At 36.3% G+C, this 23719-nt stretch overlaps 1 protein-coding gene across 1 annotated transcript in view; it reads left to right on the top strand.

Annotated features, from left to right (window-relative positions):
* Positions 1–23719, top strand: part of LOC115416066 (semaphorin-6D-like) — a 43517-nt gene that overhangs the window by 1558 nt on the left and 18240 nt on the right. Inside the window, exons 2-10 of the mRNA XM_030129779.1 lie at positions 159–273; positions 3414–3471; positions 7611–7667; positions 8413–8514; positions 16801–16891; positions 19427–19549; positions 20775–20863; positions 20965–21054; positions 22454–22581. Coding sequence (XP_029985639.1) covers positions 159–273; positions 3414–3471; positions 7611–7667; positions 8413–8514; positions 16801–16891; positions 19427–19549; positions 20775–20863; positions 20965–21054; positions 22454–22581 — 853 coding nt within the window. The remainder of the gene's footprint in view (positions 1–158; positions 274–3413; positions 3472–7610; positions 7668–8412; positions 8515–16800; positions 16892–19426; positions 19550–20774; positions 20864–20964; positions 21055–22453; positions 22582–23719) is intronic.

Below are 23719 nucleotides of genomic sequence, written 5' to 3'. Positions count from 1 at the left end.
TTGTGTTTATGTTTGTGTTTGTGTTTATGTTTGTGTTTATGTTTGTGTTTGTGTTTATGTGTGTGTTTATGTTTGTGTTTATGTTTGTGTTTATGTTTATGTTTGTGTTTATGTGTGTGTTTATGTTTGTGTTTATGTTTATGTTTGTGTTTGTGCAGAGTCCTACCAGTACCCGGGCTTCCAGGGCTTACTCCAGGACAACGACACCCTCAGACTGGGCCTGGACTTCCAGAGGATGTTACGAATCAACCACATGCTGTACATCGCCGCCAGGTTCGAACACAACACCGACTCATGCAGACAGCTGAGTGTCCGTCTCCATGGAAACGGAATAAAAACATCAAACTGAGGGAAGCGGGATCTCATGTCCAGACCTGGTGTAGTTTAGGAACAGCTGCACAGACTGATAGGAGCCGGCCTTTTCTGACAGTTTTCACCAATTTATGGACTTGGAGTGTCTTATTCAGAGTCTGAAACTGAAGCTGAACTTTGTTTCCACCGTCAAACACTACGACTGTTTTATTCAAACGACTCTCACCTTATTGTCAGGTCCAAAGACAGTAAATATTCACTTATTATAGTCAATGGATGAGAAGTTATTGCTGTTTTTTAAATAAATACAGGAACACAATTTAAAATATTCACACTGACAGGTCCAATGAAAGGTTCCATCCATGTGTTGCATTCACTGTCCTCTGGTTCTGTCTGTTCTTTCTGTTTACATGAGGAAAGTAACGTCCAAATTATGATCAGCCATCCATGATATAATCTGTTCTACATCTCATATTTATACATTTAGCTCTTATGTACTTGTACTCTCATATTTATAGATTTTAACTCATGTTGTTTACTTTTACTCATATTTATTAGAGGTGAATAACGGTGCACTCGTTTGTACTGAACTGTTTCAGTTCGGGGCCTTGTGTACTGAACAAATCCATGTAGTTTATGTGAAGAACACAAACACTGGAAGCACACGAGCAGAACCCATGAGCAGAGTTTCCTCTGTATACATTCAACAGCAGCGAATTCTGAGCACGGCTGCAAAAAAACCCAAAACATGACAACAGAGAGTGGAACAGAGGCACAGAAGCCTGGTCTGACGTTCGAAGCATGTTCAGTTTCGGTTTCGGTTTGCGTTTTGTTGCAGCTTTGTGGCACAAAAGTCCTCAGGTTCATTTATAGAAAAAGGTTTTATTTTTGAACTGTAGTTGGTCAAATCCAGTGAACCTGCTCCTCTTCTCCCTCACTGTTCCTCTGTTACTGTGAGGTCACGTTCACAGCACCTCAGGAAATACTGTGAGACGTTCACAGACACTCAGTAAATTACAGTGTTTACCACAAATGAACACTGAACTTTCAAAAATGCAAAAATACAGAACGTGGGGTATCAGTTAATGCACAAATGACTGAACAATGTTTTGTACAAATGTCCTGTGTCCCACAGGTAGTTATGGAGCGTACCCCCAACACACACACACACACACACACACACACACACACACACACACACATGCATATATGCATACATACATACATACAGGGTGGGGAAGCAAAATGTACAATATTTTGAGGCAGGGATTGAAAGACAGTGTATGACCAATTAGTTTATTGAAAGTCATGAGAATTTATTTGCCACAAGAAAATGTCCATAATAGAAAATGTTTTTATTCTATGTGTCCTCCTTCTTTCTCAATAACTGCCTTCACACGCTTCCTGAAACTTGCGCAAGTGTTCCTCAAATATTCGGGTGACAACTTCTCCCATTCTTCTTTAACAGTATCTTCCAGACTTTCTGGTAATAGTTTTGCTCATAGTCATTCTCTTCTTTCCATTATAAACAGTCTTTATGGACACTCCAACTATTTTTGAAATCTCCTTTGGTGTGACGAGTGCATTCAGCAAATCACACACTCTTTGACGTTTGCTTTCCTGATTACTCATATGGACAAAAGTTTCTGTAAAGGTATGGATAATAGTGTTAGGTATGATTATGACATCAATATATGTTTGGTTTAAAAACAATTGATGTAGTGCGTGCTGAGAAAAAACAACTAAATGTTCATTGTACATTTGGCTTCCCCACCCTGTATATATATACACACACATGCATACATACATTCATACATACACATACATACATACATACATACATATACATACATACATACATAAGTACATACATACATAAGTACATACATAAGTACATGCATACATATACATACATACATACATACATATACATACATACATACGTACATAAGTACATACATACATACATACATAAGTACATACATACATACATACATAAGTACATACATAAGTACATGCATACATATACATACATACATACATACATACATATACATACATACATACGTACATAAGTACATACATACATACGTACATAAGTACATACATACATACATATACATAAGTACATACATACATACACATACATACATACATACCGATGCAGTTTGAGAAATGTTTAAGTATCTTGTTTTTTCATGCACAAAATGCTGTGTAAAAAGTAATATAGCCCAACAACAATGCATTATTTATTGGCTTTCATTACCCAGTATCATTCCACTCTAGTATTCATGTATTTTCTCTCACATTTATAGAATGTCTCTGATACATTTTAGCTTTTATATACATATAATTTTTTCAAATGTTATATCTATGTTTATGTCCTATATTTTCTTTTCCACATCCATGCATGTCCCTGTGTTTTTGTGAGACTTCTAAACATATAGATCCACTCGTGTAATAAACGTGTATAAAGGAGCCGTAGATGATGATCTGAGACAACAGCTGTTTTTCTATGAAACCATCAGGTTTGCACACATCGAACACATAAAAACCAGCGTTTTCTAAAGCCTAAATCTGTTTTTAATGGTTTCTATTCAGCGTTTCTCCACCGCTCGGATGGATGAGGTCATTCAGTAACACAGGCCCAGTTCATGTTGGGTTTTTTCATCCTTTTCCTCTGTTTTTTTTTTTGGTTCTTCTCCATCTCACAGCTGTTTTACTCAAGGCCAGTCATCCACAACACTGTTAAAGCTCTTATTTCTGCCTTTTCTCGCAGTGAAACGACTAAAATAGTGTCTTTTCTAGTCTCACCCTGAGGATTTATGCATCGAATTATCTCATTACACACTCGTAGCTCTGAAAATAAACACAAGTAGGATTGTAACCTTTACATACTGACATCTGACAGCAGTGAAAACACAGAAAATGATTTAATTTAGATGGAAACACGAAGGCTTTTAATGAAATTACCAACATGAGCAAACAGTAAAGTAGTTGCTTTTCCATTGACCATTTTTTTGACATGACTGATCTGGTAACACACGTCCACGTCATGTGAAGTATCGTATGTTTGACCGTTTTGTGTTTTTCGCTTTCAGGGATCACGTTTTCGCTGTGAATCTGACGACGGCTGTGGACGACTTCGTGCCTCGGCTGGTGAGAAACTCTAGATTTTTCCACTCGTCATCCAGTTTCCTGTGGAGTTTCCCTTAAATTCTCCTTAAAATTGATAAAACTCAAAATTCCACAGACACAATAATTGATATAACTATATTAACTTTGGAAATTTTTAAATATTTTCTGAATTGTATAATTAGTGTTGGTCATTTTAACATATTGTACATATTTAGATGTGAATATAAGGTCTGATGTCTGACACCTTAAAAAATGTCTTAAAAATGTATAAATTCAGTCTCTTCAAACCTACAGATAACCTGTTTATGTATTTAGTGTAGTTTTTGGTATATTTTAGTCTATTTTAACACATCTTTTTGTGTATTTTAGTGCATTTTAGTGTATTTTTTGTGTAATTTAGTGTATTTTTGAGTATTTCAGCATATTTCTTGCACATTTTAGTGTATTTCAGCATTTTTTGTTTATTTTTATATGTATTTTAGCATAGACTATTTTTATGTATTTTAGTGTATTTTCCTTTTTTTTTTTTTTTTTTTTTTTAACTGTGTTTTAGTCCATTTAAGTGTATTTTAGCAGATTTCCCCTATTTTTGTATCCTTTAGTGTATTTTGTGTGTATTTTAGTTTATTTCTTGGGTATTTTAACTTTTTTTTTGGTATATTTTTTGTGTATTTCAGTGTATTTTTTGTGTTCTTCAGCATATTTTTCTATCTTAGTATATTTTCTTTGAATTTTTTGTATTTTTTGTTTTTTTTGTGTGTGTGTTTTAGTGTATTTTGTGTTTTCTTCAGCATATTTTTCTATCTTAGTGTATTTTATTTGTATTTTAGCTTACTTCTTGTGTATCTTAGGATATTTTTGTGTATTCTTTATAATTTTATTTTGTATTTTCATGTATTTTAGAATTATTTTTTAATTTTTCGTTCATTTTTTTGGGGGGGGGGGGGTGTAGTTTAGTGTATTTCTATGGTTGTGTTGTGTGTATTTTGTGTCTATTTTTGCACATTTTTCTATCTTGGAGTGTTTTATTTGTATATTTTAGCTTATTTCTTGTTTATTTTTTAATATTTTTGTCAGTTTTAGTTCATTTCTTGTGGATTTTTTTTGTGTATTTTAATGTGTTTTTGTGTTATTTTGTGTGTATTTTTATGTATTTTGTGTCTTTAGCACATTTGTCTATCTTGGAGTGTTGTATTTGTATTTTTGCTTGTTTGTTGTGTATTTTAGGATATTTTTGTGTATTTTATATGTATTTAGCATATTTGTGTGTATTTTATTGTATTTTTTGAATTTTTGTGTATATTTTAGTACATCTGTTGTGTTTTTTTGTGTATTTTAGTGTATTTTTTGTGGGGTTTTTTCATGTATTTTAGTGTATTTTTTATGCGTGTGTGTGCATAATAAGTCCAACATTCATTCATGGGTGAAAATGTAACATTCGTGGACGTAAACATGGTTCAGATGGTTCATCACAGGAACTCTGAGCCTGTTGGACGGATCTTAATGTGAATGGAATGAATGAAATCAGACCAAAGGAACACAGAAAATGTGTTGAATTCGTGTTGGCTCGGCCTGTGGATTCTCTGGTTTCTAATCAGAGCTTTTGTTTTGATGGCGTCGTTGGTTTCCTTCGAGCTCCGAGAACAAACCGCAGACACAAACGCATCCTTTTTCCATTTGTGGATATCAGACGGCAGAACAAAACGGCGGCGGCGTGCGACTCGCCGCCTTTGATCTCAACACCTCCTCCTCATCAAAGCGTCGAGGTTACAGGACGCCTCCCCGCGGTAATGGGCCTCCCGGTGCATTGTGGGACGGAGGCCCGCCGCGGCGCTTTGATGTGAGCTGTTAGTGTCGTTATCATCGATCCGACCTCGAGTCCCCGGCTCAGATTCAGCCTCAGAGCCGGAGTTAGAAATAAGACGTCACTGTGGGGGGGGGCAAACCTGTGGTCGGCGGCCCTCAGCGGAGACGCACGGTTAACACCAGCGCCGCTAACGTCACAGCTCAGATAAAAGCGATTCAACAACAGGATGAAAGTCAGATCCACATGGAGACGCAGATCCAACAGCAGATGTGGAATTCAGACTCAAACAGACGAGTCCGAGGCGTTCGAACATCGCAGATTTAGTCTGTTTTTAACGAAGGTTTTGTTTAATAACATTGTTTACGTCCTTCGTGGGTTGTGTTTTGCTACGAGTTTGTGTCTTTGGCATTTTTTTGTGTCTTTTTCTTGTTCTGTTTTATGACTTTTTTGTGTTATTGTGTCTTTTACATTTTTGACTTTTCATTTTTGTCTTTTTATTTGTTGCGTCTGTTTTTTACCTCCACCAGGAGGTACTGTGATCACTGCTTTGTGTGTTTGTTTGTTTGTTTGTTTGTTCGCAACTTTACAGGAAAACTCTTCCACCCATCTTTCCCAAATCTTCCCCACAGATAGGCCTAGGCCCTGGGACCAACCCATTACATTTTGGGCCAAGTAGGCCAGAGTTCAAGGTCACAGCAGGGTCACAACATCTACAATTTTCCTTCTGTCATCATTGAACAATTTTGAAAATTCATAAAAAAAATTCAAAACGACTACGATTAGCCTCCAATTTGATCCACCTGTAGCTTCGAACAATCTCTTGTATCTGGAACTACATTGTCCACATCCACTGTGGAATGTGGACTCTGTGGACATTTACATTGAACATTGAAAATCCCATTTCCCACACTTTTTTCATTAGAACTCAACAAATATTGATTGGAATGGAATAGAATTGGACAGACACATGACTGGTACCAAGCTTCAACTTTGTACAAAATATCATTTCCCTCCATTTCTCTTCCGTTACGCTCTGTTGACTTTTGTTATTTTTTATTACCATGTTTGACCGCAGTTTTTCTGCTGTATGGAACAACCTGGAAACTGTTGAATTTAAACAGAAATCGTCGATCCACACATGCACACCGTTCAGGGTGCTTGGAGGAGGTTTGCGTTCTCTGAACACTTGTTAGTTTTCATTTTTGTCTTTTTATTTTGTTGCGTCGGTTTTTTCTCTGTGCATCTTTTTCTTTTTTTGTGTAGTTTTTGTTTCGTGTCTTTCATTTTGTTGCATATTTTTCATCTCGTTGCATCTTTTTCTTTTTGCATTTTCTTAGTTTTTTGTATTTTTGGTCTTTTTCATAATATTCATCTTGTTACATCTTTTTTCTGTTTTTATTCTTGTTGTGTCTTTTTCATTTTTTTGTGTATTTTTTGTTTGTGTCTTTCATTTTGTCGCATATTTTTCGTCTTGTTGCATCTTTTTCTTTTGTATTTTCTTTGTTTTTGTGTTTTTGGTCTTTTTTGTAATATTCATCTTGTTGCATTTTTTTCTCTTTTAATTCTTGTTGTGTGTTTTTCATCTTTTTAATGTTTCTCATCTCTGGTTTGGTTCTGAAGTGGAACCGGTTGGTCCAGGTCCAGATCTGACCCATCTCCAGTGGGTCCAGGTCCAGATCTGACCCATCTCCAGTGGGTCCAGGTCCAGATCTGACCCATCTCCAGTGGGTCCAGGTCCAGATTTGACCCCCTCTGGTGGGTCCAGGTCCAGGTCCAGATCTGACCCTCCTCCAGTGGGTCCAGGTCCAGATTTGACCCCCCTCTGGTGGGTCCAGGTCCAGGTCCAGATCTGACCCTCCTCCAGTGGGTCCAGGTCCAGATCTGACCCTCCTCCAGTGGGTCCAGGTCCAGGTCCAGATTTGACCCCCCTCTGGTGGGTCCAGGTCCAGATCTGACCCATCTCCAGTGGGTCCAGGTCCAGATTTGACCCCCCTCTGGTGGGTCCAGGTCCAGGTCCAGATCTGACCCTTCTCCAGTGGGTCCAGGTCCAGATCTGACCCTCCTCCAGTGGGTCCAGGTCCAGATCTGACCCTCCTCCGGTGGGTCCAGGTCCAGATTTGACCCCCCTCTGGTGGGTCCAGGTCCAGATCTGACCCTCCTCTGGTGGGTCCAGGTCCAGGTCCAGATCTGACCCTCCTCCAGTAGGTCCAGGTCCAGATCTGACCCTCCTCCAGTGGGTCCAGGTCCAGGTCCAGATCTGACCCTCCTCTGTTGTAGTTTTTCCTCAGACGTGTGACTTCATAGACCCGTGGCCCTTGAACATGTGACGCTGACGTTCTTTCATGTGTTTCAGAACCTGACGTGGAGATCCAAGGACGTCAGTAAATGTACGGTTCGAGGCAAGAACAGCGTGAGTCCAACCAGTCCCACGTCATCTACACACTGTTTTATTCTTTTCTTTTCTGTTCTTGCTCTTGTTCTGTTTCTGTTTTTTCTCTTTCTTTTTTTTTCCTTCCATCATTTTTCTCCTTTTCCAGTTTCTTGTCTTTTCATTTTTCTTTTTTGTGCCTTTTTTTTTCGCTTTTCTTTCTCTGACTTTTTTCTCTTTTCTTTCTTTTGCTGAATCAGTTTTGTCAAAAAACAAAGTGTTTCCACTTCTGCTTATTTTAGTCCCAGTGTAACGTCAATAAATAACCAACTGATTTACTATAATACAGATAAAACTGATTTATTTGAATAATTAGAATCAATTGTTGTTGTTTTTTTCCCACTATTTTTCTCTGTTGTAATTCAAATGAGGCCTTTACCTTGGTATGTTTCAAAATTAAACAAAAGTTTTATATATAATTAAGAATTTTCTTGGAAGAAGTGGTAGATTGACTGATTGATTATTATTATTATTATTATTATTATTATTATTATTATTATTATTTATTAATTTATTTATTATTTGAACACTTAGAGCAAAGTTTTAAATTTCCAATAAACCAATAAAACACAAAGAATTTAAAACTTGTTTAAAGACTCAAAATCAGATGCATTCAGAAAAACCAACACGTTCACTCATATTCAGATAAAAGTGGAAACGTGTCACAGTTTTACTTTCATATTTAATGTGTTTTTAATGTGTTTTTCTCGTCTTGTTTCCGTTTCAGGACGAGTGCTACAACTACGTCAAAGTGTTGGTTCCTCGAAACGACGAAACGTTGTTTGCTTGCGGAACGAACGCCTTCAACCCGACCTGCAGAAACTACAAGGTATGACAAATAAACAAACACAAACCCACAACAAATAAACACAAAATGACAACAAACAAACACAAACCGACAAACAGGTCCAAAAAAATCCAGATCGGGACATGACTATTATTTATAGGTTATTGCACAGGCGTCAAACATGCGGCCCGGGGGCCAAAACCGGCCCACCAAAGGTTCCAATCCAGCCCGCGGGATGAATTTTCAAGGTGCAAGTTAGGGCATCGAACTCAAAAATAATATCATAATAACCTATAAATAATGACAACACCAATTTTTTTCTCTTTGATTTAGTGCAAAAAACATTACATTTTAAAAATACTTACATTCAGAAACTATCCTTTAACAATAAAATGTGAATAACCTGAACAAATTTGAACAACCTGAAATGTCTAAATAAAATTAAGTGTAATTTTAACAATATTTTGCCTGTTGCTAAATGTTTTGTGCCTTGGTAGATCTGATCTGTAATACATATGTATAAATGATAAGTCGAGGCATAATATTGATAAAGTTTTAATCACATTTCTTAACAAATTTCATTTTTTTTCAGGTTATTCACATCCTTTTTGTTTGGATAGTTTGTAAATGTAAATATTGGCATAACTGAATGTTATTTTTTGCACAAAAAAAATTGGAGTTGTCATTATTTATTGACTATCACGCTGTTAGTTTACTGGTCCGGCCCACTTCAGGTTAAATTGGGCTGAATGTGGCCCCTGGAAGAACATGAGTTTGAGACCCCTGGGTTATTGTGTTCTTATTGTACTGGGCTGAACGTGGAACCTGAACTACACTGTAAAAGAAAAACCCTGTAAAAAAAAAAAACAGTAGTATTCCAGCAGCAGGGGTGCTGAAAAAATGCTGTTAAATAACAGAAAATAATCATCTCAGAAAAATACAGTGATTTTTTAATTAAAATACAGTTTTTTGTCCTAACTTTAAATAAGATTTTACTTTTTTTTTTTAAAAACTTTTTAATGTTTAATAAAGAATATTTTCATGTATTAAAACAATCAAATTACATATATATATATATATATATATACACAACTGAGTCTCACTGAAAATTATATATATATATATATATATATATATATATAATATATATATATATATATATATATATATATATATATAATTTTCAGTGAGACTCAGTTGTCCAATCCACTGATAAAAACTGTATTTGGACAGTTTATCAGTGCTTATACATGTTATACATTCACAAAAATACATTTATTCAACATTTTTGTCGTGAAACCTCCTGTAATTACACAAGATATTTGTCAATTAACAAACAAGTCTGGTTCAACTGACAGAACAAATACTTCTGTTACCGTTAATTGTCAGTAATTTTATCTCCTTTTATTTCTTTCTTTTTTTTTTTACAGTATTAAACTTTAAATTAACAGTTTCATCTCATAAATTGAAAATAAATATTTGTGAAATTATAATACATTTGCAAATGTATTTTAACTGTATTTTCTGTGAAAAAAGAAAAAAAAATTCTTTTAAAAAAATTGAAATTTTATGGTTATTCACAGTTACAGTTTTTTCACGTTATTTTGCACTTGACGTGTAAAATCACTGTCTGTTTTTGGAATTCCATTGATATTTTCCTGTATATTAAAAATACAGGAGAAATCTGTAAAATAAACAGTGAAAATTCTGTTAAATCACAGATTTTTTTTACAGTGTAGAAGAAGAAAATGATCGAAAACACATGCACACAAAAACAAAAAAAAAAAACACGAGGTCTGACAGAATTAAAGTGAATAAGCCTTTAAATATATCCTTCTCTGTGCATTAAGTCATCTGCTCTGGGCGTTTGTTCTCTGTTGAATTTCCAAACACATGGCGCTAACGTCGGGCTAATGAGCGCACAGACGAAGGCGTCGTTTTCATCCTCTGTACGATAACTTTAATTCAAAGTTTGAGACACCAAATGCGACTCCTTCTCACAAAAGGCAGGATTCCAGGCGCCAGTCGAGCTTTTCTCAGCCACCGGGGTTTGATTGACGGGCGCTGACCCGGTTTAGAAGAGCCTGCACCAGCTTTGAAACCTCCGACGGCGGCAGTGGAAACGACACCTGAAGAAGACGAGGCACGTTAGAAGAGTCGGGATCTCAAATGGAACGCTGCACTTGTTAAACAAAAAGAAGAAAAACGCTGATTCCTGCTCTCGTTCTGCGGCGGGAGAAGACGTCCGTGTGATTTCAGTTTTGATGAATATATGGATAAAAGATCAAACTCTCACTGACGTTTGTTTTTTAGGCTGAAAGTTTAGAAAATCTGGAATTTGACTCAAAGTGCTGATGTGTTGTTTTTAAAGCTGCGTCTGTGAGCGTCGTACAGCGTTTAGACACGAACGAATGAAAGTTGAACGTCCGCTCAGATGGAAGGAGTCGCCTCTTGGATTTAAAGGATTAGATGTGTGAGTTTGGCTGGTGTTGAAGTTTAACACCCCAGGCTGTTGAAAGTGGGAAATGGAACCCATCACATCAGCGTCCACTTCTGTAAACGCATCAGAAATTAATCCTGGAGCTGAATCGGATCAGAAAAAGAAAATTACTCAAATGAAAATGTTTAAATCTTAGATAAAAAAAAAATCCAAATGTCACATCGTATCATTAGATTAGATTAGATTGGACTAGACTAGATTAAATTAAATTATTTTAAATTAGTTTAGATTACATTAGACTGAATTAGATTAGATTAGATTTATTAAATTAGATCAGATTAAGGTAAATGAAATTTGATTAGATTAAATTAGATGAGATTCAATCAGATTACATTAGATTGGAACTCAGGAAATTGAGATTCCAGTAGCAGCACAACATCGAATGTACATATATAAGAAATATATTACAGGACAAAAAGAAAAGAAAATAGTAATAACAAAGTAGAGACCTGCATTAAGATGAAATGGAGGTAAAATGAACAGGAACAGCTGTACAGCAGTATGGATTAAAAAAACCAAACCAAAACAATCAATGCATCTGTGTTTAATTGAGTAAAAACGGTCCAAACGTCCACATTTGCTTCCATTTCGTGTCATAAACCCTGTCGTGTCCTGTGATGAATGGAGTTCCTGATGGTTTGTCATTTTTTAAGCCGTGTCTCCGTGGTCTGTTTGCTCTAAAACCTCGGACGGAGCTTTATTTAAAGACAGCGTGGCGTCGGTTCAACCTCCTGCCGCCGCCGTCCAATAGAAAAGCGACAGGAAGCTCCAGACTGACACGACTGTTAATTATAAAAATCTGACCTGAAACAACCTCAGCATCAATCATCTCTGCGGTCGGAAAAACTACAGACTGAACTTCCACTCAATTAAACTCAACCTCATTTATTTATTAATTTGTTTTTTCCCATAATGCCATATTTCTGGTTTTGGCAGCCATTAAAAACCACCATTTGGATTTGTGTCTAATCCAGATCTGCAGAGATTACATCAAACATGTATTTACAGGCTCAAATCAGAACCTGAAGCACACTAAAATATGACGAAAAAAACCCAGGAAATATGTGACAAAGCATCATGGGAGTTGTAGTTATGATAACTGTTCAAAGTAACAAATGACTGTCGACAACAAATGTTTCCAGAAGCTGTCAAAAGACTATCTACGGTAGCCCATAAGTGATAAAAATAAATAAAATAAAAACGCGGCAGGACTCGGCAAATAGGTGCGTTTGAGAACTGCGTGAATGCTGCACTAACACTAAGGCCCAATCCCAGTTCACCCCTTAGCCCCTCCCCCTTGGCCCTTGCACTTGGCACTACCCCTTTAAACAGAGCTGTAAGGGTTAGGGGTTGAAACATTCTGCGATGAAATGGTCCTGTTAGCACGTAGCTGCAGTAAATCACAAAAACACATTAATGTTGGTTAATGGATTACCGCCTCAGACACCTTTAGAATTTGTACACTGAGGAACTATGTTAGCTTCGCCCTGAGTTAAACTGCGTGCCTGCGAAATGCATGACTGCCGGTGTTTCTCCAAACTGTTCCATTACTCCGTTAAAATGAAGTCCAGCTAAAGCTGGAGCTGCTACCAGAGGGTGAACGCTTAATTTAAATGATCAACTTACCACTTTATGTTTAAAAAGGTTTAAAAATTTAAAACAAAGGTTGATTTATTGCTTCAGGCAAAAAAAAGAAAAAATTACAAAAATGCGAACATCAAAAAGAAGTCAGTTATCAACTAGTATCTCTTACGACGAACTCCCTAAATCTGCTTTTTCATATTAATATATCTAAAAGTCTCCTTCATTACATTTTATAGTCTTTGGTCACTTGGAAGACTTCCATATTTGGTCCATAAGTTCAACATACACATATGATTGGTTGACAGTTGTTACTATGTAAAACACATCAGACATACGTCAAGTGCTCCATGTGAGGTGATTCTAAGAAAACACACATTTGAAAGTTCACTTAAGTTTAACAAGTGCCTTGGACATCTGTCAATCACACCTTGGTTTGACATCTGCACAAAGGGTTCAGCTTTAGTTTGCATGGCTTCACCACAAATAGCTTCATTAGGTACGCCTCCGTCTAACGCTTACACGAGGAGGCTAGCATTTCTTGACCACAGAAAGTCCCTAAGTTCATAATCTAATTTTTCTGCTCGGCTCACTTTACCACAAAAAACTTTCCAAAGCTGCAAAATAGGATTTTTTTTCGTAGAATCTGACCTTTTCTCCAAGTTCAGTACACACAGGTGTGAGTTTCAACGCAACCACACACAACACACGAACCAAACCTTTCTCTGACTGTTCAGTACAAATAAAATGAAAATACAAAATACAGATACAAAATATAAATCAGAATATAACAACTTAGATCTGCAAAATAAAACACTCATCAAGCAAAACAACTTATAATACTTCATTTCTTCTTTTCCTTTTTGGTTCATACATTTTCTCTTTTGTTTTTTATATTGATATTAATTTAAATTAATTAAAATAATTAAAATAAGCCTTAGGATGGTCATCTGACATTTTAGTGCAAGACCAGTGTGTTACAGTCCAACCCTTCCAGACCTGGTACGTCATCAGCAGTCATCATGCAAAACAGAGGGGGGAGGGGCCAAGGCGGGAATTAGGATTCAGCCTAAACTTTGATGTCAAGTTGAGGGCCACAAAATATCATCTGACGGGCCGCAAGTTTGAGACCGCTGCTCTAGTACAATTATTAGAACAATGACAACATTATTTTAGGTTTTAGAAATTCATTCATTCATTCATTTGTTTTGATCAGAAGAAAAAAAAATTACATTTTTTTGTGTACAAGGAACTAATATCCAAGCAAATGCATTAATACAGATGATCAAGACAAAATAGCAAACTTCTTAAATCCCACCCCCATCTCACATTTATACAACATAATACATGCCTTTTTCTGCCTTACTGATATAGTAACATCTGAAATGATTAAAATGTTAATGTCTCTGTTAACCTAAATAACATCTCTTGCTGGTCTACAGTCCAGAAGTAAATCTGATAAAAAGCCAAAAAGAAAAGCAAAAGAACGCGTATTTGAAGGTGAACTGTGTCCAAATATGAGCAGGTCCTGCAGACTCTGAGCAGAGCGTCTGTAGGGTTAAACCCAGACAGTGCGGCGGGTTGTGAGTGCAGCCTCGCAGCTATAAACAGCCCCATTCCCCCGAGGCTCGGTGGCAGACAGGTATATTTATGAGGCTTTTCAGGAGGCTAAACGCTCCCGCAGGCTCAGCCTCCGTTAGCCAGTCAGCCGGCGTCGCCGCCGGACCCCAGAACCTCAGCACGGACGACAGCCGACAGTGAAATATGAGCTGCCACTTATCACCTTATATAACACGTCAATAACTTTATCAGCAGCTTAATAAGACCACGAAGTGAGCAGCACATTAGCACATGAACTCTGAAGATAAGGCCTGTTCCATCAGATGAGGGGAGATGGACATAGCTGACAGCATGTGACAACATATTTACACCAAAAAAAAGGGTCATTTTAGCAGAAAATAATGGATTTCTTTGGCAACATCTGATTAACTTTAGCATTTAGCTCATGGTTTATATGAACAGCTGTAGACATGATGTGTCCCAATACTTTTGTCCATATAGTTTATAAACATCCATCAATGAGTCATTTTATGCAGCAATTTCTCAGTGTTTCAGTTTATGGTTTATGGGTTCATTTTAGTTATTTTTAAGAACAAACACCATATTACTTTATTTTTCTTCACTTTTTCTTGTGTTAAAGTGAATCTCTTTGGGTTTTGGACTACATGATGCTTCACAGATACAATAATTCATATTTGTAGAGTAAACAATGATCAAAATAACTCAAAACAGGACAGAATAGAGTAAAATCTACCATTAAACTTAAGGAAATTTTAATGTTTTTATCTCAAATCGTCATGAACAAGACATCGTACAGCTGTAGACATGATGTGTCCCAATACTTTTGTCCATATAGTTTAGAAACATCCATCAATGACTCGTTTCTATGTTTAATTTAAGATCTGTTTCATGTCCATAGGATCATTCTGAATGTTTTTGTCCATTTACTTTATTTTTCTTCAGTGGATCAGCAGTTTCTCTGTGTTTCAGTGTCTGGTTTCTGGGTTCATTTCAGGAGGCTCATGCTGATTAAAAGAGGCGTTTCTTCAAAAAAGGTTGAGAAACACAGTCTTAATTTATAAACCAGATGCTAATTAGCAAATCAATCCCAAAGACCCTGGACTGTCTAATAGGATGAAACCTGTCTTTTCCCTGAAGGGTAATTTTCAAGGAAAATAATGTGTTTCTGATGAATATTAGCATAAATGTTTATTTACAGGATGAAATCAGAACCAAAAACACACTAAAATCTAAAAGAAAAAAGGCAGGAAATATGAAACAAAGCATCATGGGAGCTGTAGTTTATGATAATAGTTCAAGGTCACAGACTTTACATGTTGAAATGTAAATTCTATTATATGAATAATATAAAATGTTAATAAAAATGGTCAAAAATGGACGTTAGAAACATTTTTTGCTTCCATTTCCTGTTCCAATATCATCTTTAAAGGGAACACATTTACATAGAGGTTATAAACACCAGAATAAACTCTGTCCCTTTAGACTCAGTACAGTTATCAGAACAATAACAACATTATTTTAGTCTCGCTCATGGAATGAATCTCCAAACAAAACACACTAATGTTTGATTTTTGCTTTGTCTTCATTTCTAAACCAGATGCTAATTAACAAATCAGGCTTGCATTTGCATTTTTCCTCCAAATGTTCCAAAGCAACAAACTATTTCACACCAGCATCAGAAACAGCCCTGAAGACCCCAGACTGTCTGAAAGTATTTATTTATTTATGTATTTAACCTTTATTTAACAGGAAAAAAGCTCACTGAGATTAAAAATCACTTTTTCCAGAGCGTTCTGACCAAAACAGACAGCAGCTGAAGTTCCACAAAATAGAAATCACAGCCATACGTTAAAACTAAACTATACAAGAAACAACATAAATTCAGTTCAGCTTTATTTGTACAGTACATTTCACACACAAGGCAGAGTCAATGTGCTTCACAACAGATTTATGATATAGTGACAGTAAAAAGCAACCATAAAAAAGAGAGTGTGCGTGCAAGTAAACAATCCTATGTACACACACTTAAACTCACACATGCACACACAACTTAACACTGTTGAAAAGACACATTTTTAATCTGTTTTTAAAAATGGCTGATGAAAGTCCGTTTAAAACCAAACACTAAACTAAGAACACACATATTCACTTTCTGTCACTGCCCTGAAATGTGTAAATCCAACCAGAAGTCTGTATTTACAGGATTGTACAGGAAACTCTTTTAGAGGTCGTTCTGTAGTTCTTTAGCCGGTGTCTGTTAGAGTTTATGTACACGAACCTGAAAGTCAGCCTGGTACTAACCCACTGTTGGCTTTTGGACGGTCTGCTGTTTATCTCCTTGTGCTGTTTGGAAAGCTGCTGAATACTGGAACTTCCCTAATAAAGTATCTATCTATCTATCTATCTATCTATCTATCTATCTATCTATCTATCTATCTATCTATCTATCTATCTATCTATCTATCTATCTATCTATCTATCTATCTATCTATCTATCTATCTATCTATCTATCTATCTATCTATCTATCTATCTATCTATCTATCTATCTATCTATCGAAAACACCATAAATAACTTAAAAGGTACTAAAAGTATGATAATGAAATAAACATGAACATGAGTGCTGAGTCAAAGTGTCTCCTGTGTTTCCTCTGGTGTTCTTCTAGATGACCACGCTGGAACAGGTCGGGGAGGAGGTGGTGGGTCAGGCCCGGTGTCCCTTTGAGTCCGGTCAGTCCAACGTTGGCCTGTTTGCCGGTGAGTTCAAGGACATGTCGACAGCCGGAAATCAGAACTGATACTTAGAAATAAATGGAAACATAATGCCGCGTTTCCACTACGTGGACTCGGCTCGGCTCAGCTCAGCTCGGTATTCCTGGAGAGCGTTTCCATTACAAGATACTACTGACTGTACAGTACCTGGATGCGGCGCGTTACTTCCATGTCGTCTGCTCAGAGAGTTGCTGATAAACTCTCTCGTTGCGTGTTGTCTCATCTGAATTTTTACGTCGGCCACCAAAGACTGAATCTCCTCCAACCATGATGTAGTTTTACAGCTGTCATCGTGTGGATTAACCTATCGCTATATTTACTGTCAACTTCCGCATCTGTTTTTTGTAAAATGGCAGGTCACAGAGAAAACTGTCTGACCAATCAGTGGTCTGCAGTGTGTACACGTCACATTTTAGTATCTGATCCCCAGTCCTGGAACCTCGGCGGAGGTGATACCAAAAAAGTAGTACCGGGTACCAGATTCCAGGTCCTTTTTCGTAATGGAAACACAAAAAAGGCCGAGTCCAGTCGAGCCGATACCACGTAGAGGAACCAGGGCATATGAGACTATTATACTATTACTATTACAGTGTAGTGTGTATCATGTATGTGTTGTATGTTGTTTGGATTTGCATGGCTGCTGCCGTGGCAGAGCTTCCTAATCTCAATGGCACATCCTGGTTAAATAAAAGTAAAATAAACAAATAAAAAATAGTAAAGTAAGAAACACTAAACCGTAAACCTACGGCAGTGATTTAAAGGATTCATGGACAACACAGAGGAGTTTTAGTTCAGAAAATAACATCTGATCACCGACAGAACAGAAAAAAATTCAGCTTTTAGCAACTTTTACTCATATGAAAGTAAATGGCAAAAAACCAAAACCTCCTATCTGCAAATTTTTAGATTTTGGGTTTTCACATTAAATGGTGAGAACAAGGATGACTGCACATTTTCAGTCTATCTGTGAGATAATCCTGCCCTTTCTTATGACATGAAGGTCACCTGACAACAACAACAAAGACCATACGATAATGAAACTGAACCATCAATCAAATTTTATTTATATAGCGCCAAATCATAACAAAAGTTATCTCATGACACTTCACATAAAGAGTTGGTCGAAACCAGACTCTAAGCCAATTTACAGAAACCCAACAGAATCCTCCAGGATCCACGTTTTTTTGTTTCCTGAAGAAAGTGATTTTTTTCAGATAGGAGGTTTTGTGTTGTGGCCATCTGGCAAGTTTTAAACTTACATCTACAATGAATTCATGTGTAGAAAAATGTTTTTTTGTCATATTTTTGGGAATTTCAAAGTTCTCATCAAAAACAGAAAAACAAGACATTGAATACCACACGATGTTTTGTTTTTTTTCTTATCAGTTCAACACTTTCTGTAAAGCCCTGTGAGGAGACTTTGTTGTGATATTGGGCTGTATAAATAAAATTGAATTGAATAGTCTTTATTGTCATTGTGCTATTCCAGTCAGCGCAACAATATGAATAATGTTGACAGCTGGAAATCTTTTAAATCTTTGAAATTTAAAAAACACTAAACTGTAAACCTACAGCAGTGATTTAAAGGATTCATGGACAACACAGAAGAGTTTTGTTCAGAAAATAACATCTGCTCACCGACAGAACAGAAAAAAATTCAGCTTTTATCAACTTTTACTCATATGAAAGTAAATCCAACAGCTGCAGATGTTCTTTGGCAAGTTTTAAATTAACATCTACAATGAATTCATGTGTAGAAAAATTGTTTTTTTTTTTTTTTGTCATATTTTTGGGAATTTCAAAGTTCTCGTCAAAAACAGGAAAATAAGACAGAATACAATACAATAGTGTTTTTTTTTTTTTTAATCAATCCAACACTTTCTGAAAAGCCCTGTGAGGTGACTTTGTTGTGATATTGGGCTGTATAAATAAAATTGAATTGAATTGAACTGAATACAATAGCCTTTATTGTCACTGTGCTACTCCAGTCAGTGCAACAATATGAATAAAAAGCCAATACCTCAGAAAATAAGAATGAATTAAAAGAGTGAATGTAAAATTACAAAAAACACTAAAATGTAAAATAAGAAAATAGAATATAAAATTTAACAAAAAGTAAAATATGAATAGACACAATTTTAACAGTATGTATGTCTATGAAAGTCTATAAAAATAGTGCATTTATGTTTGAATAAATATTCAATACATATTGCATTTTTATTGCCAGAACAGAGGATTCAGCTCAAACTGCAAAGGACTATTACTGCAGATCATTGACACTATTCAGGTTTGGGGCTGTTGGGGCTGTTGTGGACTGGTGGGTCTGTTGGGTCTGTTGTGGGCTGTTGGGTCTGTTGTGGACTGGTGGGTCTGTTGGTCTGTGTGGGCTGGTGGGTCTGTTGTGGACTGGTGGGTCTGTTGGGTCTGTTGTGGACTGGTGGGTCTGTTGGGTCTGTTGTGGACTGGTGGGTCTGTTGGGTCTGTTGTGGACTGGTTGTATTTCTGTTTTCTGTTCCTCAGGAGGAGACTTCTACTCCGCCACCATGACCGACTTCTTGGCCAGCGACGCCGTCATCTACAGGAGTCTGGGCGAAGGTCGGCCCGTTCTGAGGACCGTCAAATACGACTCCAAGTGGCTCCGAGGTCCGACATGGGACGGGTTTCACTCATGTCACTGTTTGTTTTCCACTTACCTGGTTTTACAAAAGCCTTTAAATAAGATAAAGGCTTTTGATCGTCCTTAAACTGAACTAAAAAGGATCAGTGTCATTTTGTACACAGCGTTAGAATTAGGCTAACTGCAAATTAATGCTAATTGCAACGACATAAATATTTAAATTTACATAAATATTTACATAAAGAACAGATTTCTTGTTCTCTGTATGTTTCATGTTTCGCTCTTGTATGTTTTCTGTACTGTGGTTTTTGTATTTTGTTATTGTGAAATCAAAAGTGTTATCTTATTTTATCTTATCTTGCCTTACCTTATCTTATCTCACCATACCTTACCTTATCTTATTTTACCTTTCCTTACCTTACCTTATCTTATTTTACCTTTCCTTACCTTACCTTATCTTATTTTACCTTTCCTTACCTTACCTTATCTTATTTTACCTTGCCTTACCTTACCTTACCGTACCTTATCTTATTGTACCTTACCTTATCTTATTTTACCTTTCTTTACCTTACCTTATCTTACCTGATCTTACTTATTTTACCTCACATTATCTTACTTTACCTTTCCTTACCTTACCTTATCTTATTTTAACTTACCTTATCTTACCTTACTTTACCTTACCTTATCTTATCTTATCATATCATATCTTACCATAGCTTACCTTACCTTACCTTACCTTGCCTTACCTTGCCTTACCTTATCTTATTTTACCTTACTTTACCTTACCTTGCCTTATCTTACCTTACCTTGCCTTACCTTATCTTATTTTACCTTACTTTACCTTACCTTGCCTTATCTTACCTTACCTTGCCTTACCTTATCTTATTTTACCTTACTTTACCTTACCTTGCCTTATCTTATTTTACCTTCCCTTCCCTTCCCTTATCTTATTTTACCTTACTTTACCTTACCTTGCCTTATCTTACCTTACCTTACCTTACCATTTTAAGTGTGTATTTCTGGGAAGGGTTATTATTCATGACATATTGTTGCTAATACGTTGCTAAATTCTTTAACTATTGAAGTGAAAAGGCTAAATTCAGGGTATGTTTATGCTAATGTTCCACAGAAGTCTAAATCCTCTTCATTTGAAGTGAAATGGATGTTAAACTAAAGGTGTTAAATGGACTTTTCCAAATGAAGTGTCTGCTCTGTTTTGAACCAATAAGTCATCCTCCTCTGTTTCCGCAGAACCTCACTTCCTTCACGCCATCGATTATGGAAACTACGTCTACTTCTTCCTCAGTGAGATCGCGGTGGAGTACACGGCTCTGGGAAAGGTTCGTAAAAGCGTCAAAGCTAACGTTCAGCCTCGCATCGACGGAGTGACGGAGGGTCGTCCTGGAAACGGTGACTTTAACCTCCTCTGCCGCTCTTTCAGGTGGTGTTTTCTCGAGTGGCTCGGGTCTGTAAGAACGATAACGGCGGTTCTCCTCGAGTCCTGGACAGATACTGGACCTCCTTCCTAAAGGTGAGTGCGTTTCTTAACCTTTAACCTTTAAAGTTCCTCTGGTTTCATGGAAGAGACAAAATGAGAGTGTTAGACCTAGGGCTGTAAGAAAATATCAGTTCTGCAGTATATCGCAAAATTTCATTTCACAAAACATGTCGGTATTAAAAAGTACTGTATCGATATTTTTAGGTATTTATTCAAATGCAGATATTATGGAGGTTCATTTTAGCTTTTTTGTTTTTCTTTTCTGTTTATATTTAATTTATTATTATTTAACAGTTTTTTATTCAATAATGTTCGTTCCTTTGTTGGAATCGCACAAAAATCCTGTTCTGATGTTAGTTGTGAACTAATAGAATATAAACATTTGAACAGGATCTGAAACTGGAATGTCTGTAAAAAAAATATTAAAATTTTAACAGAGGAAAATTTTGTGATATAACATTAGATCCTGTTGTGATCAAATAAAAAATGTGTTTAGTATTTGTGCAGATTTCTGCTTTAATTCCGTTCTTCCAGGAAATAATCTTTTAAAAAAGAAACAAATCCAATTTAAAAAATTGCCTTTTTAACAGTATCGTGATATATCGTATCGTGATCCTAGTCTTGTGATTTGTATCGTACTGCCAGATTCTTGCTGATACACAGCCCTAGTTAGAACTATTGTAGGATCAGAGTAAAGGATGAAAACCACCTCAGTGATCTGGACTAGAGTTGGTCCGTTCCTGTCCAGGTCCTCTCCAATGGCAACAACAAGTACCTCATCCTTAATTGTTAATATTTCGCTGTAAGTTTTGTATTTCACAAATTCATCCCACAGGTCGGATTGGACCCGTTTTGGCCTGAGGGCCGTATATTTGACACCCCTATTGTAGAGGCACCATATGTGGTCATTTCATTGTGTCTTTCATTTGCTGAAGGATTACAACAGAATGTGCTGGTATTAGATATTTAGTAGATCTTCATCCATCACCTCCTTTTTCACTGTCATGACTTTGTCGTGCAGTTATCTTCTGTTTTTGCAATAACAATACAATATTTATTCAATATTTATTCAAACATAAATGCACTATTTTTATATAGGGTTGTGTTCATAGAAATACAGACTGTTAACACTGTTAATTTTGTGTCTATTCATTTTTTATGTCTATTTTTACTGTTGTTGTACCTATTAGTTCTTTTTACATTTTGTAAGATTTAATAATTTTAATTTTATATTTTCTATCTTAGTTTTTTTTAATTTTATATTCACTTTATTCTCATTTTCTGGCATACTGCTTCTTTTTTTTATTCATATTGTTGCACTGACTGGAGTAGCACTCCATAAACTGACATCTATTCTATTCTATTCTATTCTATTCTATTCTATTCTATTCTATTCTATTCTATTCTATTCTATTCTGTGGTCCATGTTCAGGCTCGGTTAAACTGTTCAGTTCCTGGAGACTCCTTCTTCTACTTTGACGTCCTCCAGTCTCTCACTAACGTCCTGCAGATCAACCAGAGGCCGGCGGTGGTGGGCGTGTTCACCACACAGGCCAACAGGTAAGACGCAAACAGCAGTGTGAGGCGGACGTGTGTGTGTGTGTGCAAATATATATATATATATATATATATATATATATATATATATATATGATTTTTTTATTCCAATTCTTTCTTTGTTTAAATATTTCTATAAATTATCAGGTTCTAGATCCTCTGGTCCGGTTCATTCGTTTCCTTTCTTGGTAAATTCCAGGGTCATTTCCAGTTGAATAACCTCTCAGCTGACATGTCTGTTTCTGCACATGAAATCTGACACCATGGTGGGTTTGGGCCGTGGGCCGCGTGTTTGACACCGGTGTCAAACTTTATGTCGGGGGTTTATTTCTGTGTTCAGTATTTTCATTATTTTTCAAAACAGCCAAGTAGCTTACAGAAATACAGAGGAGAAAAGAAGTTAATTAATAAGAAAGAAAGAAAGAAAGAAAGAAAGAAGGAAAAAATAAATTAAAGAAAAATAGGGCAAAAAAAACCCATCAACTCAACATGATCAGGTAGATGACGTTGCATCACTAGTAACTGGCTGGATTCCACACCGATTCCTACAAAAAACCAAAGAGCTGAGTGGCATATGATGGGTTTATGTCTGACTAATAACTCATATGACGCTGCACAGATGATGAAAAAACCAAACCTAATCTGATCGGTTTTGGAGCTGATGCAGAATCCAGAGCCTTGATGATCACAACAGGAGACAAAAGTTAAACATGTTAAATTTAGGTTCATTTCATTCCTGCAGTTGTTTCCCTGCAGATATTTTTTTATGTTGTTGAGTTAAAATGAAAAACGTGTAAACGAAGCAGAGGAAATATATTTAATTTTCTCTGTTTTATTGTTGGGTTTAAATTGGTTTGATATTCATGAGCAGTTTGTTGCATAAAAGTCTAATCTATTTAATTTCTTCGTTCACTGTAAATTCATTGTTTGGAGTCTAAGTTTACTTATTAAAATACTGATGCTTTAGCTTCAAACCAGGGTTACAAAGTGAGTATTGAATGCATTTGAATAAAAACAATTTAGAGCATAAAAATAATGAGAGGAAAAGAGGAAAATGCATAAATTAGAGCGGGTAAAAAAGCAGTGCAAACAAAGTAAAAATGAGATTAAAACCAGAAGAGTTGTAATTAGGGATGGGGAT

The sequence above is a fragment of the Sphaeramia orbicularis genome, unplaced genomic scaffold, assembly GCF_902148855.1.
Source record: "Sphaeramia orbicularis unplaced genomic scaffold, fSphaOr1.1, whole genome shotgun sequence".
Taxonomy (NCBI): Eukaryota; Metazoa; Chordata; class Actinopteri; order Kurtiformes; family Apogonidae; genus Sphaeramia; species Sphaeramia orbicularis.
This window is presented reverse-complemented; position numbering and strand designations above follow the sequence as displayed.